The sequence below is a fragment of the Eleginops maclovinus genome, chromosome 13 (assembly GCF_036324505.1).
Source record: "Eleginops maclovinus isolate JMC-PN-2008 ecotype Puerto Natales chromosome 13, JC_Emac_rtc_rv5, whole genome shotgun sequence".
Taxonomy (NCBI): Eukaryota; Metazoa; Chordata; class Actinopteri; order Perciformes; family Eleginopidae; genus Eleginops; species Eleginops maclovinus.
The window spans coordinates 23652382-23669343 of NC_086361.1; the positions used below are offsets into that span (position 1 = coordinate 23652382).

Consider the following 16962-nt stretch of genomic DNA (forward strand, 5'->3'; position numbering starts at 1 on the left):
TAGCTTAGCGGTGGTGACGTGAAGTCATGTGACCGTGCTGTAGTTCCTTTATAGCCCAACATTAGCCTCCTTTAGCTTAGCGGTGGTGACGTGAAGTCATGTGACCGTGCTGTAGTTCCTTTATAGCCCAACATTAGCCTCCTTTAGCCTATAGCTCAACGCTACCCTATGGCTTCAGATGATGCCTTCAGGGTCCACTATAGAAATACGACATCCCTGCACCACTCTATTCCCTTTCTGCTCCAAGGTCATACTTTTACAATGCATGTTTCCCATCTGACACCGCGCCCCTCCCCCCTTGTCCCATCAGGACCATTCGGTGTAAACTCACTGGTGGCAGCGGAGAATGATCATTGTTCCCTGACACCCACCTGGTCACTGTTAGCGAGCTGCCAGGCTGCTCAGTGTGGTGGCAGGCGGCCCGGCTGCAGATAGATGGAGTTTATTCAGCGCTGCATCTGTTTGCTCACAGAAACAGTTCGTGCACACAGATGGTGAGCCGGCGGCTTCTTAAAAAACGGTCGGCGTCCACCCAACATGTTTAAAGACGTGGATAAAGAGAGCCTTTACTATGTGCATACAACACTGTCAAGATATGTACAGAGAGAAGCAGGGAATTTCAAGTCTCTATGCTCCTTGCTGGTTGCAAGAAGGGATAATAAGAGCATTATTGCAACCCATAAATCAAAGAAGGGCCCAAAAGGAGTCTTTAAGTTGTGCACACGTCAGAGAAGTATATGCATGCTCAGACAGACAACAGCACCATGTATCAACCATGTACAGTCCACTGAGTCAGTACATGTCAAAGCAGTAAGTTCACAACATCAAAGGTAGAAACAACTCAAACATATACTCCTTTTTTACATCCTGTTTTTATTCTTGCCTCATATTTCAGTATATAATCCACCCCGCTGGAGCCTCCTGTTCCTTATTTCAATCCAGGGACTAAGAAGTCAACATCCAACACAAATCAAACATTATTCAAAATGTATATTTGCTGCTTTTTCTCTTTTGTTCTGAGACCACTGGTCACACAAAGCAAGCTCTTTGCAGGTGCATTTTCTAATGAAATTGGGATGGACATAGCTTTTGTTTTCTGAAGTAAATGATCCTGGATTAAAAGTCAAACAGGACTCTGTAGGGAATGCACAAGTCACAGGAGTAAAGCCAATGATCAGATAGAAAACAGCACTAAAATAGTCCTTTAAATTCCTTTAAATCGGACAATACGTTCATGAATGCTGACTCAGAGGGATAAAATGCAAGACTGTACTTCACTGGGTGCAGATATTTACATTTGATAAGCTTTCCATCTCGTGGATTCAAGATTCATAATGGACTTCCTGCATCATCTTTCATTATATCCACACAACCTCTTGCCCTTATTTCATTGCAGGGAGCAAGAAGTCAGCATTTTAGACAGAAAACCAGTGAAGATGAGACGTTCATCACGTGTAAGTCAGGACTAGAGATCCCTGCACTGGATGGGTTCTTTCTGCCCTCTTTTTTTCTGGGTATAAAAAGCCTCCCAGCATCCCAGACAAACCAGCAGAGCAGAGAACACAATCCCCAGCAGCACCTAGAGGCAGGAAGAGAAGCGAAGAGGATGAGAGGCAGGATCAGACATCGCTCGCTGACTAAAGGAGGCGTCGCTGTGAGAGTGTGTTTAACAGCGTGATGAACTCCTCTCAACGACCCTTCATCTCTTCACACACACACACACACACACACACACACACACACACACACACACACACACACACACACACACACACACACACACACACACACACTCATTCACAGCCAACTCTGCGGAGGGTTAAACACACTCCCAGTCAATGCAAAACACACACATTTCTCTGCTGTTAGTGTTGGACTGAGATCAGATGGTTTGTGCTTGAAGTGCTCTTTGGTTTTGGAGTCATAAAGTTGATTTCAAATGGAGTTTTTCCTGTCGGGTTTCAGTAGAAGTCCAGGAGAGGTTTTGCTCTTCTGTTTATAACGAGGCTCTATTTGCATTGGACTGAAATACGTACTTTAATACATCATAAGATAAGAATTACTTTATTGATCCCAGACTTGTTTTTGAGATAAGTTAAAGCATGTAAATGTAAGCAGCATTCATGTGCTTTGAGTAGCTCTGACATCAAGCACTTTAAATTCATAATTACAAACATTCTGAAGGTGATGAACATTGTAGAACATTTTGAAATGTAGAAGCAGCTCTGGAACAATCGATGGACACTAAAAATATCCTGCAGCACTGAACAATATGTTGGTATTAGCGACGGTCAAAGTGCTTAACGTAAGAGGGGTTTCTCATGGGGACGAACATACACGGAAAGTGGAGGGCACTTTATAATCCTGAAGAAGAGTTCCTACAGACGCTGCAAGGCCTTTCTATGAGTGGAAAATATGTGCAGACATTACAGGATTTGAATGCTTTCCCAAACTTTACCCTCGGAAATGCACATCAGCCTTTGAAACCATTGGTCAAAGCAAGCTAGTTGAGAATTGTGATGGAGCACGGTTTATGATCATAGATCCAAACCATATAGATTTGTGCATCCTCTAAGTTAAAGTGGAGTCTTTTAGCAGTGCACAAGTAAGAGGGGTAGAGCCATATTCACACACCTAAGAAAACCTGTATTAATTATAATAAGATCTGAGTGGGCTTTACAGAAACAGATTACAGGGAAATAACAAAGACAATCAATTCTGTACTTTACTGGGAGCCAGTGTAGCGCTGCTGAGGGATGTGGTCCGTTTTACAGCGTGTTGTACCAGCTGATTGATGGGTGTGTTGGGACAGCCTGATAAAGGGAGTTGCAGAAATCAGAATGTCTGAGATTGAAGTGCCGTGTGTGTGCAGTCTCTTTCCAAAAAAACTTGTGCATTTCAAACTTAAAGTGGACTTCCAGGACCAAGTTTTACCAGTGCGGACAACATGCCAATACACAAACCAACATTATGATGCAGAGATTACTAGCTGCTGCACAAAGAGAGCATTGTTTTACTGTGTGTGTGTGTGTGTGTGTGTGTGTGTGTGTGTGTGTGTGTGTGTGTGTGTGTGTGTGTGTGTGTGTGTGTGTGTGTGTGTGTGTGTGTGTGTGTGTGTGTGTGTGTGTGTGTGTGTACGCGTGTGTGTTGCAGAGTTTTTGCATCTGATAAGTCATCAAACTTATGAGTCCAACACTCAAACTGGACTTCCTGCATTTCATTCTATCATATCACTCACACCAAGGGAGCCTGCTGTTCACCACAGGGACCAAGAGGTCACACATTTGACACAGAACACACAGTGTAAGGAGCCCCAACAGACACTTATAGAGCAGTAAAGATGAAGCTCTCCATGTGTGAGTCAGTCTGAGAGCGTATTAAAAAGCCCTATATTCCCCCGCCTCTTGTCCGATGTATCTGTTCATGCTCGCTGTAATTTGCTTTGGGAGTGCGCTGGTAATTGATTGGTGTGTGTCTGTGTGTGTGTGTGGGGGGGGGGGGGGTCGCTGTCGTCCTAAATCACATCTTTTCAGTGTGGACCCCCCCACTCGAGACGCATTTTGTCAGCCCACAATGACACAGACTGTGGACCATCCCCCTTTCTATACCATTATCTGCAGTACCCCGCCCCCCGCCCCGCCCCGCCTCAAGCGTCAATGAGTTGTTGTGTTTAGTCTGGGTTGTGTGTATGAAGAGGACCATGGAGCTCCTTGTGCCCTGACCCCCCCCCCCCCCCCCCCCCCCCACCATGCACCTGCAGAAACATCTGCAGCATCTGGAGAACTTTCAGCAGAGGAAACATGAGCAGCGTTTACTAAAAGCTGCAGAAACCAAACGCTGCAAGAAGCTCCAACACAACGGAGACCAGGGGACACTAAAGAGAGACGCACACAGCTGGAGACCAGGGGACACTAAAGAGAGACGCACACAGCTGGAGACCAGGGGACACTAAAGAGAGACGCACACAGCTGGAGACCAGGGGACACTAAAGAGAGACGCACACAGCTGGAGACCAGGGGACACTAAAGAGAGACGCACACAGCTGGAGACCAGGGGACACTAAAGAGAGACGCACACAGCTGGAGACCAGGGGACACTAAAGAGAGACGCACACAGCTGGAGACCAGGGGACACTAAAGAGAGACGCACACAGCTGGAGACCAGGGGACACTAAAGAGAGACGCACACAGCTGGAGACCAGGGGACACTAAAGAGAGACGCACACAGCTGGAGACCAGGGGACACTAAAGAGAGACGCACACAGCTGGAGACCAGGGGACACTGAAGAGAGACGCACACAGCTGGAGACCAGGGGACACTAAAGAGAGACGCACACAGCTGGAGACCAGGGGACACTAAAGAGAGACGCACACAGCTGGAGACCAGGGGACACTAAAGAGAGACGCACAAAGCTGGAGACCAGGGGACACTAAAGAGAGACGCACACAGCTGGAGACCAGGGGACACTAAAGAGAGACGCACACAGCTGGAGACCAGGGGACACTAAAGAGAGACGCACACAGCTGGAGACCAGGGGACACTAAAGAGAGACGCACACAGCCGGAGACCAGGGGACACTAAAGAGAGACGCACACAGCCGGAGACCAGGGGACACTAAAGAGAGGCGCACACAGCTGGAGACCAGGGGACACTAAAGAGAGACGCACACAGCTGGAGACCAGGGGACACTGAAGAGAGACGCACACAGCTGGAGACCAGGGGACACTAAAGAGAGACGCACACAGCTGGAGACCAGGGGACACTAAAGAGAGGCGCACACAGCTGGATACCAGGGGACACTAAAGAGAGACGCACACAGCTGGAGACCAGGGGACACTAAAGAGAGACGCACACAGCTGGAGACCAGGGGACACTAAAGAGAGGCGCACACAGCTGGATACCAGGGGACACTAAAGAGAGGCGCACACAGCTGGAGACCAGGGGACACTAAAGAGAGACGCACACAGCTGGAGACCAGGGGACACTGAAGAGAGACGCACACAGCTGTGACGTTCAGGATCATAAAGCTGTCTCTGTTGTTGTTCTCCTGAAATTCAGATAGACTGACAAACACTTCCAGTTCTGAGACAGACTCACTCTGAGACAGACTCACTCTGAGACAGACTCGCTCTGAGACAGACTCACTCTGAGACAGACTCGCTCTGAGACAGACTCGCTCTGAGACAGACTCGCTCTGAGACAGACTCACTCTGAGACAGACTCACTCTGAGACAGACTCGCTCTGAGACAGACTCACTCTGAGACAGACTCGCTCTGACACCATCATGGTTTCATTTTACTTCTTTGAAGATGACCGTTGCCAGGTATGAAGCGAGAAATCCCAGTAAAGGCGGTCATCTGAACCCATTTCAGAGTTTTTCTAATTAAGTGATTGAGTTTGCTTCCCTGTCTGCAATAATCCCAGTTGATGCAGTGGGAAGTCTTTAACATATGCATACCTCATAATGCACATATAGGTCACACATGTAGGTCACATTGTATGGAGTGATTACTGTCAGCCCTCTGAGCACTGACAGTAATCAGGCCACGGCCGACCAAAACACTACGTCTAAATCTCTGAAACTGAGAATCGTATCTACTCCTGCGTCTGTTTACAGCTGTGAGAGGGTCCCATAATGAAGAGGCAGAGAGGTGGGTGTCAGATGTCCCCACACGTCAACGTGAACACACATATGGACTCAGTGGATGTCACTGATGTGGCTCTACGAGGGGCCCAATTATATAAATGATATCTGTATATTTCTGAGTTGTGTGCAGCAGTGGGAAGATGTAAAGCGTTGTTGGCAAAGCAGATGTGACATTTCAGGTTGACCTCCTCTGGGTTGTTTAATGCCTGAGGGATAAGCGCTTTAATCTATAGTCTATATCCTAACCTCTGTGACCGTAAGCACCGTGAGTCTAGACTGGATGGTGTTGCTAGGTAAGATGTCAGCTGGGTGTTAGCATTAGCATCAGGAGACAGTGTGCTTTTCAGGTTAAAGTCGATGCATGAATCAAAAAGACGTTTATCCAGGAGGCAGCTGTTAGTATCCCAAGTTAAACTGACTCATTTTAATCCTCCTTTTCAAGTTATATTACTAACTTAAATAGGTAACCCTTAAACCCAAATGTCTAGACTAAATGATGTTGGAGGGGAAAGTAGCAGCTGGATGTTAGTATTAGCATTAGCATCAGGAGCTCTACAAACAAAATCACTCACAAACTGCAATACCTCGAGAGCTCTGCGATAGGTCTCAGGGGTTTCAATCAAAAGTAAGCCCCGCCCACTTTCAGGTGTAAATCCTGCATTAAAATAATCGTGTCTTCACGTCTTAAAGCTGCTGAGTCAGATATTGCACCTCCATCAACAAATAGATCCAGAGCTCCGGTTCCTTTATTTCCTCTCCAGAAAAAAGGAGAGTAAAAGAAAGGATCAGAAATCTCAGTCTCAGTGTCAGCCTGCTGCCTGCCACTCATCCCCCGCAGACGCACCGGACATCCATCCCCTCTTTATTCTCCGTAAGCTGTCTCTGCCGTCTGACCAGACACCTGACCCCATCTCCATATCTCTGGACTCAGTAAACCCTTTCTGACCAACAGAGATATTGTTTCCTGGCAGCACTTTAACATTTTAGGGGAGAATCTGTATTTTTTTGTTAAACTGTCAGTGGTAAAACAGTGTAGGAGACCAGCTGTGGTCCTCACCCTGTACGAGGAGCTGGGGATTTATCTCTAATCACTCATCAGTCCTGGAGAGTGTATGGATTACGTCGGGCTAAAAATACTCCTCCTTTATCAGACGGAGACGGAGATCTCTCTTTATGGTGTTGACAAGCTGAATTACTGTATCGTGTCAGAGAGATAACTCAGATATGAATAATTGATTGTTTGATTAAGGTTGATAAACAACAGCTGATGTGTTCAAATAGTCCATAAACATGATTTCATATGTGGTGTTTGATTGCCAGCAATACCTTATTCCTACATTTCACCTGTCAATCACTGGAAAACCATGACACCCTCAACCTGTCACTCACTCATCCTCCCTTTGGACGTTCGAGGATTAAGAAATATAAAGATTGACAACTGATACCCATTGATTTCTGTTGTTATGTATGGCTTTGTTAGGTAAAGAGCTGTGTGACTGTCTACTCACATCTGTTTATAGTACACACACACACACACATACATATATATATATATTGTACATATCTGCCATATACATCTGCTATACATAATATATGCATCTGTCCATACCTCCTCATTCCACAGTGTAAAGTGTTTAAATACTCTCAATGTATTCCACATATGTATATATTTCACATCCTCAAATCTGTACTGTTGATATTGTAAATATTCTTCTCTCTTTTTGCACTATTTTATTTATCTTTTGCACCATGTATGTGGAGTTGTTGGAGGAGCACGCGACATAAGACTTTCATTGCCAACATATACGCTGTATCTGCTGTGCATATGACCACTAAAACCTTGAAACCTAAAATACAAGGGTTTAAGAAAAGAACAGTGACTTCATATCAAGGTCCACACAATGTTTGTCCAATGCAAGGAGGTTTGAGGATCCTTAAATAAAGATTGAGATCAAATAATCAAATGTAGATATTGTCTTACATTTCATTTGGCTCATTTTATCCAAAGTGACTTACAATAAGTGCTAAAAACATAGAGAACAACAAGAGAAGGTCCGAAATATTGACTTCAAGCAAGTTCTACCATAGTAAGAGCTGTCCTGATGTCAATATGGAGCTCATTCCACCAATCAGGAGCCAGGAGAGCAAACAGGCGTGTTGTTGAGGGGTCCCACTCGAGTAGCAAGCTGATTGGCTGACACCGAGCGATGATGGAGTGTCTGATTAAACCAAGGCCTGGATGTAGGAAGGGGCTGATCCCCTCACAGCTCGGTAGACCAGTACCAGGGTCTTAAAGCTGATTCTGGCAGCCAGTGGAGGAGAGGGGTGCTGTGGGAGAACTGGGGGAGGCTGAAGACCAGTCTGGCTGCAGCATTCTGAATTAGCTGTAGAGGCTGGATGGAGTTTGCAGGCAGACCATTAGATTACATCGGCCCATTGATCCCAGTTAGCTATTAAGTATTGCAACCCTTAGACGATGGTATTACCTGTGTCCAGCTTCTGGATCGGTTCGGTAGTTGTGTAGTCTCTCTGACATTTGAAACCAAACCTACACCTCACATAAGTTTCATTTCAGACTCGGCTTGAACTACATAATGAAACTTCTGAAACAGCTCGGAGAAAAGTGTGATTAATTGATCAGGTCAGATAATTAATTGAGGCGCTTGAGCTCTCACACTTTGTTTTCCTTAACTGGAGTCTCTGCCGGTGGCTCTGAGCTGCCAGAGTCTGCACACGCTCTGTCCTTACGTAAGGTCTCACTCAGCAACTCGCTGTAAAAGTTGCCTACTCGCAGCAAAAAGTTCCTCCAGATTGAGTCGTTGTTGGGCGCTAACCCTCTCTCTCTCCTCCAGCTGTTCGAAACGACCGCAATAAGAAGAAGAAGGAGAGCCCGAAGCCGGAGCTGACGGAGAGCTACGAGCTGACGGCCGAGCTGGAGACCATCATCGAGAAGATCCGAAAGGCCCATCAGGAAACCTTCCCCTCCCTCTGCCAGCTGGGCAAATACACCACGGTGAGTTCAAGGACCTGCGGTGATGGGTTGTTGGTTGGGTCATAAACATATTAGAGCCGGGGGGTCAAAGATACTTAGTTTACAGTCCCAGTAGTGGGCCTGGACCAGTACAACCATAGCATAATAACCTAGAGATGAAGACAACAGTGTTCCCTTTGGTGCAAAAAGTACAGTCTGATCTATCTTTTGACATCCGACAGTTTTAATAAGAACAATTTCAAATATCAGTTTATAAAATAACAAAGGAAGTACTTTATTAATCCCGAACTGGGAAAGGTTTTTGTTGCAGCAGCATCAAATAAAACAAGGTGTTGCACATAATTAGAAATTAAAAAGAAGAATTTCTAGAATAGACACATCTCAAAATAGACATGAATGTGCGTTACACCCTTACAGATCACCGCGTGTCTGCAGAAACATTCAGTCTCCAGTGTTTGAACAATAAAAACAGTCTCTGCCGCCTGACCACACATCTGACCCCATCTCCATACCTGTGGACTCAGTAAACCCTTTCTGACCCACAGAGAGATTGTTTCCTGGCAGCTCTTTAACATTTTATGGGGAAAACGGCATTTTGGTTTGGGGGGGAGCAGAGACCCTGAGTCCATTTGCTTCTGTCGATTTCTCTGGGATTTTCAAAAACGTTGCATTACCTAACGCCTCATTTGCTCGTCTAAACTTCACATTTCAGAACACTTTTAATATAAATGATAATTGTGTGAATGTCAGTACTGAAGCTGGGAGGTTTCATGGTGATATCGGTCAGTTTTCAGATTTCTCAGATGGACTTACTCTCTGAAGTGTTCAGCTTCTTTCCCCCTAGGTATTACAACCTGTAAAGGACATTATGAAGACTGTTTGGGACAGTCGTTTATTTATTTGACTCAATTATTTCTACTTCTTTTTCTGAAATATTGGAAACAAATACCTTCAAATATTCCAATTTTCTCCCCCAAAATACCGCATCTTTCAATTTAATTTCCTTCTTGATATATATCTTTTTCCTGAAATTCTGGAAACAAATTCCTTCAAATGTTCCCATTATTTTCCATAAAATTAACTTTTTTTCTGATCTACCAGTAGCTCTGCATGCTGCCTTCGATCCAATCCTACAAGCTACCTGCAGAGCTCATAACGATGATCAATGCTCAGTACTGTACTCTAAATCCCGCTCTAATACACAGCTTTCCTTCGTGCTCTCCAGAGCTCCTGATTGAGTGTGATGGAGAGAGCGTGAGTCATACAGTAGCAGCATCGTGCCAACGCTCCCTCTCTGGTGATCTGACGATGGTTGCAGGGTTTGTTTGCCCCAGATTTAGTATTTTGCATCAGAGAGAGGAGGATTTAAAAACAGAGATGTCTAGACTGGAAGACGAAGCAGCCAGAGGGAGATATGTTCCCAGACAGAAAGCGGATCGTCAGCCAACTTCAGTGTGCGCAAATGAATGTACCAAAGTTTTGAGCGTGCTCACGAATCCTCAGCTTTATCCCCTGCTTTCTGTAACCGTGCAATAAGAGGACGACTTTTGACAACCCAGCGTACAGTTCACCTTTACCGGATCAGGTGACATGCAGAACTAATCCTGACCTTAAAACAAGAGGGATTTTGAGTCAAGCATTGAAAGAGTAGGCTGTTTTATCTGCAGTATATTGAAGTGAACATATATGAAGACTGATGACTGGCAGTACGAGGTGAACTTTTGACAAACAAGGGTACAGTTCGCCTTCACCGGATCCTTATCCTGGCAGCAGACACAGATTCACTCAATCCTGACCTAAAAACAAGAGGGATGCGGCTGTCGTATAGCTCAGTGGGTAGAGCTGGTGGCCATATACTAGGGTTTGATCCCCATGCGGTGGACCCAGGATCAAATCCAGCATGGGACCCTTTGCAATACCCCTGTCTCCCCATTTCTCATCTGCCTATATAATAAAGGCACTGGTTGTCCGAAACAAGAGGGATGCTGTTTTATCTGCAGTATATTGGCGTACATGTTTAAATAATGACTGACTGTTTCTGTGCAGTACGAGGTGAACATTTGACCAACAAAGGTAGAGTTCGGAGTCCTGTTCTGTCAGGTGATCTAGCCAGATGCAGACACTTCATGACCTTCAGACAAGAGGGATTTTGATCAAAGCATTAGACAAACATGTCAGTTTATTAATGCACACTTATACACAATGAGTGGTAATGCATTGAAGAGGAGCAGCCCTAGTATTGGACTTGCATGACCTAAAACCGAGAAAGAAACTCAATATTATTCCTTAAAAGTAGCAAAACTCATCAGGTTACATGAACAACATCAACAGTGACCGTCTGTCTGCACATAGCTGCAGAAAAGTGGAATAAACGCTGCTAACCCAATCAGTCATTAGGTGTTTTCATGAGTCAAAACGTGCACGGAATAGATTGATTTATCAATATTAATCCCATATAGTGACATGAGGCTAATAGATTTCCTTTTCTGGATTTACGAGACTGTTCTAGCTGTGTTTACACTATTTATACCTATTTATTTTGCCGTCAGACAGCCTTTCATTGTATATCTTCTCTTTAAAGCTCCATCGAAAAAAGCATCCTTTTCCCTCCGTTTGCATCGACATGTGGGATCACACGTCTTCTCCTGCTTTTAAAAGCTGTTGCACTGTAAAATGATGCATTTTTCTAAGATTACCAGTCATTTAATCCCTAAAATTGATGATTCTTTTTTAGAAATGTCTTTGATTTTGGGTGAAAGCTCCAACAGCAAACCCTATAATGTCACTGCATCATGGATTTAAGGATATTTGATCAAAAACTCTTATATAATATAGAACTTCTTCCCTATAGCCCAGAAGGATTGCGCAGGAGATCAGTTTGTTGTGGAGAAAGTGCGTCTGGGTTTGTGAGGGCTTTATTATCCCTGTCATCTCCCAACGTCATGCTACAGAGATCTGTGCCGTCCCTGAACCTCCGAACATCCGCCGAGAACTAACAACCCGTGAAAGGCCAGATAGCGCTGGGATGCTAATCCTCGCGGGACCTTGGAGAGGAATCTGTTGGACACATCAGGCCTCGCTTGTCCGGTCTCGCAGTGAACCGACCCAATGAAGGATTCCCATCATCTGAGTGACAACCACCTCCCCCCCCCCACCCTGAGGGTCGCTGCTGCACTCAACATGACTCGGTGCAAAAGTTGGAGGTCATGCAAACGTGGAGAACAATCCTCCAGTGGTGACGCTCTGACAGGCTTCAGGAGATAGCGGCGCTCTGATTCTGATTGACGAGCAGGACTGGCAGCGCTGGTTGTCTTGAGGACGATTTACAGATAGATTACGGCGTGTGATTGACACTGACGCTGCACACAAAACACTTCTGTAGGGAGAGCGTGAAAGCTAACGGGGGGGGGGGGGGTTTCATGATTTAGTTGTGCTAGATTTGGAAGTCTCGTGACACCTGTCAGTCATGTGAAATACTGGATATTCAAAGATAATCTGGGCAGCCGTAATGCGCGGTAATGTGTCTCTTGTTGCAGATCATTGAGACTCTGACAGTAAACCTCGGAGCGGAGATGCTGAGACGGAGCAAACTGGCACATGTGAAGCTATTAGCTCCGTGGCGTCAGCGTACAGTAAGCTCCCGTCTCCATAACGCTCTATTTTCCCCAACACAAAGCTGCTAATCGCTCTAACCCCTCTCTACTCCGCCCTCCCTCCGTCGACAGACACTTCCTGCTTTTACTAAATAAACACAGCAGGACAGAATAGCAGAAGCTCCCAGTGTTGGCTATTTGTCGGAGTGGCAGTCGGGCCTCAGACAAAGCCTTAACCTGGATCAGTGGTAATTATACTTGCTTGCAGACTGTGAGAAGTTCCTCATTATCACGAGCGATTGGATACCGATGCGCCTTTTGAGTCCTCCAACGTGGGGGGAACAGAAGAGGAGCTCCCGCGCCCCTAGATTAGGTTAAAGCTCCAATTATGTGCTGAAATATTCAAATCCTAGTCTGCAGTGATTTAGGAGTTCATTGGCGGGTTAGCGAGGAGAGATAGTGAGAGGGCTTAGCTCCACGATGAATAACGCCTCATTGACAGTGATGGTGATGGAAAACGAGCGAGGCACTTTCAAAGGCAAAATAAAGCGTTAGCGCTCGGCGGCTACGGTACGCCGCACGGCCCGGAGGTTTACAGCCTGTCCATCGAGGCTATCCGTCACAATCCTGCCTTTTCCCTTTCTGCATGTGCACAGGCATGCTGGTTTCCAGGGGAGGAAGGAGTGCTAGATCTGGTACTGGAGTAAAAGTAGAAGTACTCAGATCTGTAGCTTCCTGAAGACTGAGATTTTGAATTAAAGAATTGGAAGAACAGGCAGTTTTATGTTTATTGAAGTAAATAAATAATAATACTTGACAGTGAGAGTGATGGTGAGAGTGAGAGTGACAGTGACAGTGAGAGTGAGAGTGACAGTGACAGTGATGGTGATGGTGATGGTGATGGTGATGGTGATGGTGATGGAAAATGAGCCAGGCCAAATCAAGCAAAAATGCAAAGAAAACATAAAATACAATTAATAAAGAAATGTATATTAACATTAAAAGTTAAATAAAGATGTGCAATAACAAGATTGAATAAAATAAAATGTTAGATAATCTTTTAAATAAATAAAACACACAGTTTAAAAAAGGCTAAACAAAGCCTTCCCTCTTCCTGCATCTGCACACACGAGCAAGCTGGTTGTTTCATTTCTCCACTGCTTCTCTTCTACTGTCGCAAGTTGTCTTAATTCGTTTGGATAAATGTCCTAGAGTGAAATTAGAAATCCCCGGCAACTTCCTTGTTCGGCTCGATTGAATTATGGGACTTGTGTAATCGACCGAGATTGCAGGGGGGTTTGGTTTAAACAAAAAACCTTGTGGTATCTCTCTCTCCTTCCTCCACCCAGAGGCAAGAGCAAGATAAGTTGCTTTAATATCAGCCACCTCCACCCCCCAGACGTGTGTGCACTGTGCAAACACACGAACACACACACACACACACACACACACACACACACACACACACCTCCTTCCCCATCAAATTGGACGTGAATCAGGGGAATGTGCGTCTGTAGTGCCGTTGTGTCGACTGCAGCTCGTTGTGTGTGATTTAAGCACGGCTCTAATGTGCCTCTCACTTAACCCCAGATCATATTTAATGATCTCCCTCCCTCTGTCTCCCTCTGTCTCCCCCCCTCTCTCTCTCGGGTGTCCACAGTACATTGTTTGCTGACAGTGTCCAGCCGCCGCGGTGCTAACGGCCCGGCAGTAACACTCTGGGGGATTGATGTTGTGTTTAAGGCTCTGGCAGTGAGGAGCTCCCGCGGCTCAGACTGATGCTGAGTACATATTGGATTTCCAGTAAAGGATGTCATATTAGGCGGTCACTTTTATCCAGCAGCTTCTTATTCCTCGGCAGCTGCAGGGCGGGAAAAGCTCGCTCACCTTCCTGCACAGGATCTGTTATTTACTGGGGAGGTATTCAAGTTCTTACCCCTTCAAATAAGTCGTGGTCAGGAGGGTAGAGTCGAGGTGATGTGGCCTACTTTATCTGCTGATTGTAGAACAGGATGCATCTGGGGTCAAATCGTATTCCCAACATGCAGTAGAAGTTTCACTTAAGAGCACGGACACTTGTAACTTCATATTTGTGTCAGTCTATCTGAAGGCTAGCTACGTTAGCGAGCTAGCTTCCAGCAGATCTGCAGTGACATCAGAAGGAGTCATGTGATCACATCGTTAGAATAAGACCAGAAAACATTTCAGGAGAACAACAACAGAGACAGAGACAGCTGTATGATCCTGAACGTCCCCCAGCGCTCCGGTCCCAGCTGTGTGCGTCTCTCTTTAGTGTCCCCTGGTCTCCAGCTGTGTGCGTCTCTCTTTAGTGTCCCCTGGTCTCCAGCTGTGTGCGTCTCTCTTTAGTGTCCCCTGGTCTCCAGCTGTGTGCGTCTCTCTTTAGTGTCCCCTGGTCTCCAGCTGTGTGCGTCTCTCTTTAGTGTCCCCTGGTCTCCAGCTGTGTGCGTCTCTCTTTAGTGTCCCCTGGTCTCCAGCTGTGTGCGTCTCTCTTTAGTGTCCCCTGGTCTCCAGCTGTGTGCGTCTCTCTTTAGTGTCCCCTGGTCTCCAGCTGTGTGTGTCTCTCTTTAGTGTCCCTTGGTCTCCGTTGTGTTGGAGCTTCTTGCAGTGTTTGGTTTCTGCAGCTTTTAGTAAACTGCTCATGTTTCCTCTGCTGAATGTTCTCTAGATGCTGCAGGTGTTGAAGAGCTGCTGCAGATGTTTCTGCATGTGTTGAAGAGCTGCTGCAGATGTTTCTGCATGTGTTGAAGAGCTGCTGCAGATGTTTCTGCATGTGTTGAAGAGGTGCTGCAGATGTTTCTGCATGAGGTTTGGAACATTGCTGTTTCTATATCTGCATCCTCTCTGAAGCTGCAGCATTCCTCCTGAAGGAGGAGGTTTGGTCTGTTGTAGCGCGGTAGCACCTGCAGGCCTGCGTAGTAAACTTCTAAAAGTTGAGACTCTAACTTATGGATCTAGCTACATGAACTCTTCATTCAATTATCTTCGTCTGGGTTTGGAAGTTGTTCCAGAAGCTTTTCCACCCACACAATAATAACCCAGATAGAGTCAAATTATCCCATCTTCAGCATGAATGAGTAGAGCATAACCCCCCCGTGACTAACATAAACAGAGAGTCGCTCTGTTGTTGTCCTCCTCAGAAAGCAGCGGGGTAGACGGGTCTGTTTAACATCAGAATGAAAGGTGTTGGCGCTACAGACTGATTTCCTTATTTATGTCCAGCTCTAATATTCCCTTAGTCTTGCTTTCAGTTATGTAATGCTTCTCTCCTAGCATGGCTTTGTCTGTCAATGCTATGAATTATTCATCTGCTTATATAACGTCTCATGAACCCAGATTAAATCACGACTTATAGACGAGCTCTAATGTCAGGAGGCATCCGTTATAATATAGAGAGCATGTTTCTGTCTCTCCTCTGCTGAATTAACATCCTAAATATCTAAGGAGTTTGTTTCAAAGACCGCCATCACTGAATTACATAATAAAAATACTATTTTTAAACTGCAATAAATCAAATAAATATAAGAAGTTAAAATAAAGTATTCATACAAACATTTTAATTAAAAAATAGAAACTAAATCAAAAAGATTTATGCAAAGAAACATAAAATGTGTATATTAACATTAAAAGTTCAACAGAAATGTGCAATAACAAAATTAAATGAAATAAAATATTTAGATAATAATTCTAATAAAGGATGTGCAATATAAAACACAATAGATCAGAAGAAAAGTAAATGTGTGCGATAATAATGTATATTAAAACAATTACATACATATTTATACAAACATCCGCAGTAAAGTCAAAATGTGCTCACCTTGCATTATTCCCCGCTCCCTCACAATGCCTCTCTGCCATCCTCTCATCTGTCAGCCTCCCTCTCCTCCCCCCTCTATCTGCACACCGCCCTGCTGGTTGTGCCGGTTCTGGCCTGTGTTTCTGTATTATTGGCGGCGCTGCCTGTCACTGATCTGTCTCTGCAGACGCTCTGACACGGTACCGCTCATTATCCCCGAGCCTCAGCAGCCTGCCTGCTCCTGAGCGCCGGGCTGATTCCCTGTGAGGCTGACAGAGAGAGGCTGCAGCCGGGGCATCATTACTGTGCACTGAGGGTTTATTGTTGCTATATATTACTTTTTTATTCTTGTTTGTATGACCTATTATTATCGTGATTATTATTATTATATTTCATATTTCTGGGGCGTGTTACTCATATATTCTACTGTACAGTATTTTATTGTATTTTATTTGTACGTTTATATTTGTCCTATTCCTCCCTGCTTCTTGCCACATCACTCCTTTATCGGACTATTTTATCTCTTTACATATCACACTAAAGAACCAATCATATTTTATTCAGAATATTGCATTTATTTTGGGGGGAAATAGGGTTTTGTGACAGTGACTGATGCAGGTGTGTGTGTGTGTGTGTGTCTGTGTGTGTGTTGCAGAACTCGAGTGCAGACCACCGTGTGCGGCTGGACCTGGGCCTGTGGGATAAGTTCAGCGAGTTGGCCACCAAGTGCATTATCAAGATCGTGGAGTTTGCCAAACGAGTGCCTGGCTTCACGGCGCTGACCATCGCAGACCAGATCACGCTCCTGAAAGCTGCCTGCCTCGACATCCTGGTGAGGCTCTTATTTTGGAGGGATTGCACTTGTTGATTTCGGTTATAGAAGACTTTTCAGAGCTTTTATTTTGGAGGAATACA

The 16962-nt window shown here is 45.2% G+C and overlaps 1 protein-coding gene across 1 annotated transcript in view; it reads left to right on the forward strand.

Moving 5' to 3' along the window:
• Nucleotides 1-16962, forward strand: part of LOC134875046 (retinoic acid receptor beta-like) — a 55752-nt gene that overhangs the window by 30508 nt on the left and 8282 nt on the right. The window contains exons 4-5 of the mRNA XM_063899446.1: nt 8501-8661; nt 16703-16879. Coding sequence (XP_063755516.1) covers nt 8501-8661; nt 16703-16879 — 338 coding nt within the window. The remainder of the gene's footprint in view (nt 1-8500; nt 8662-16702; nt 16880-16962) is intronic.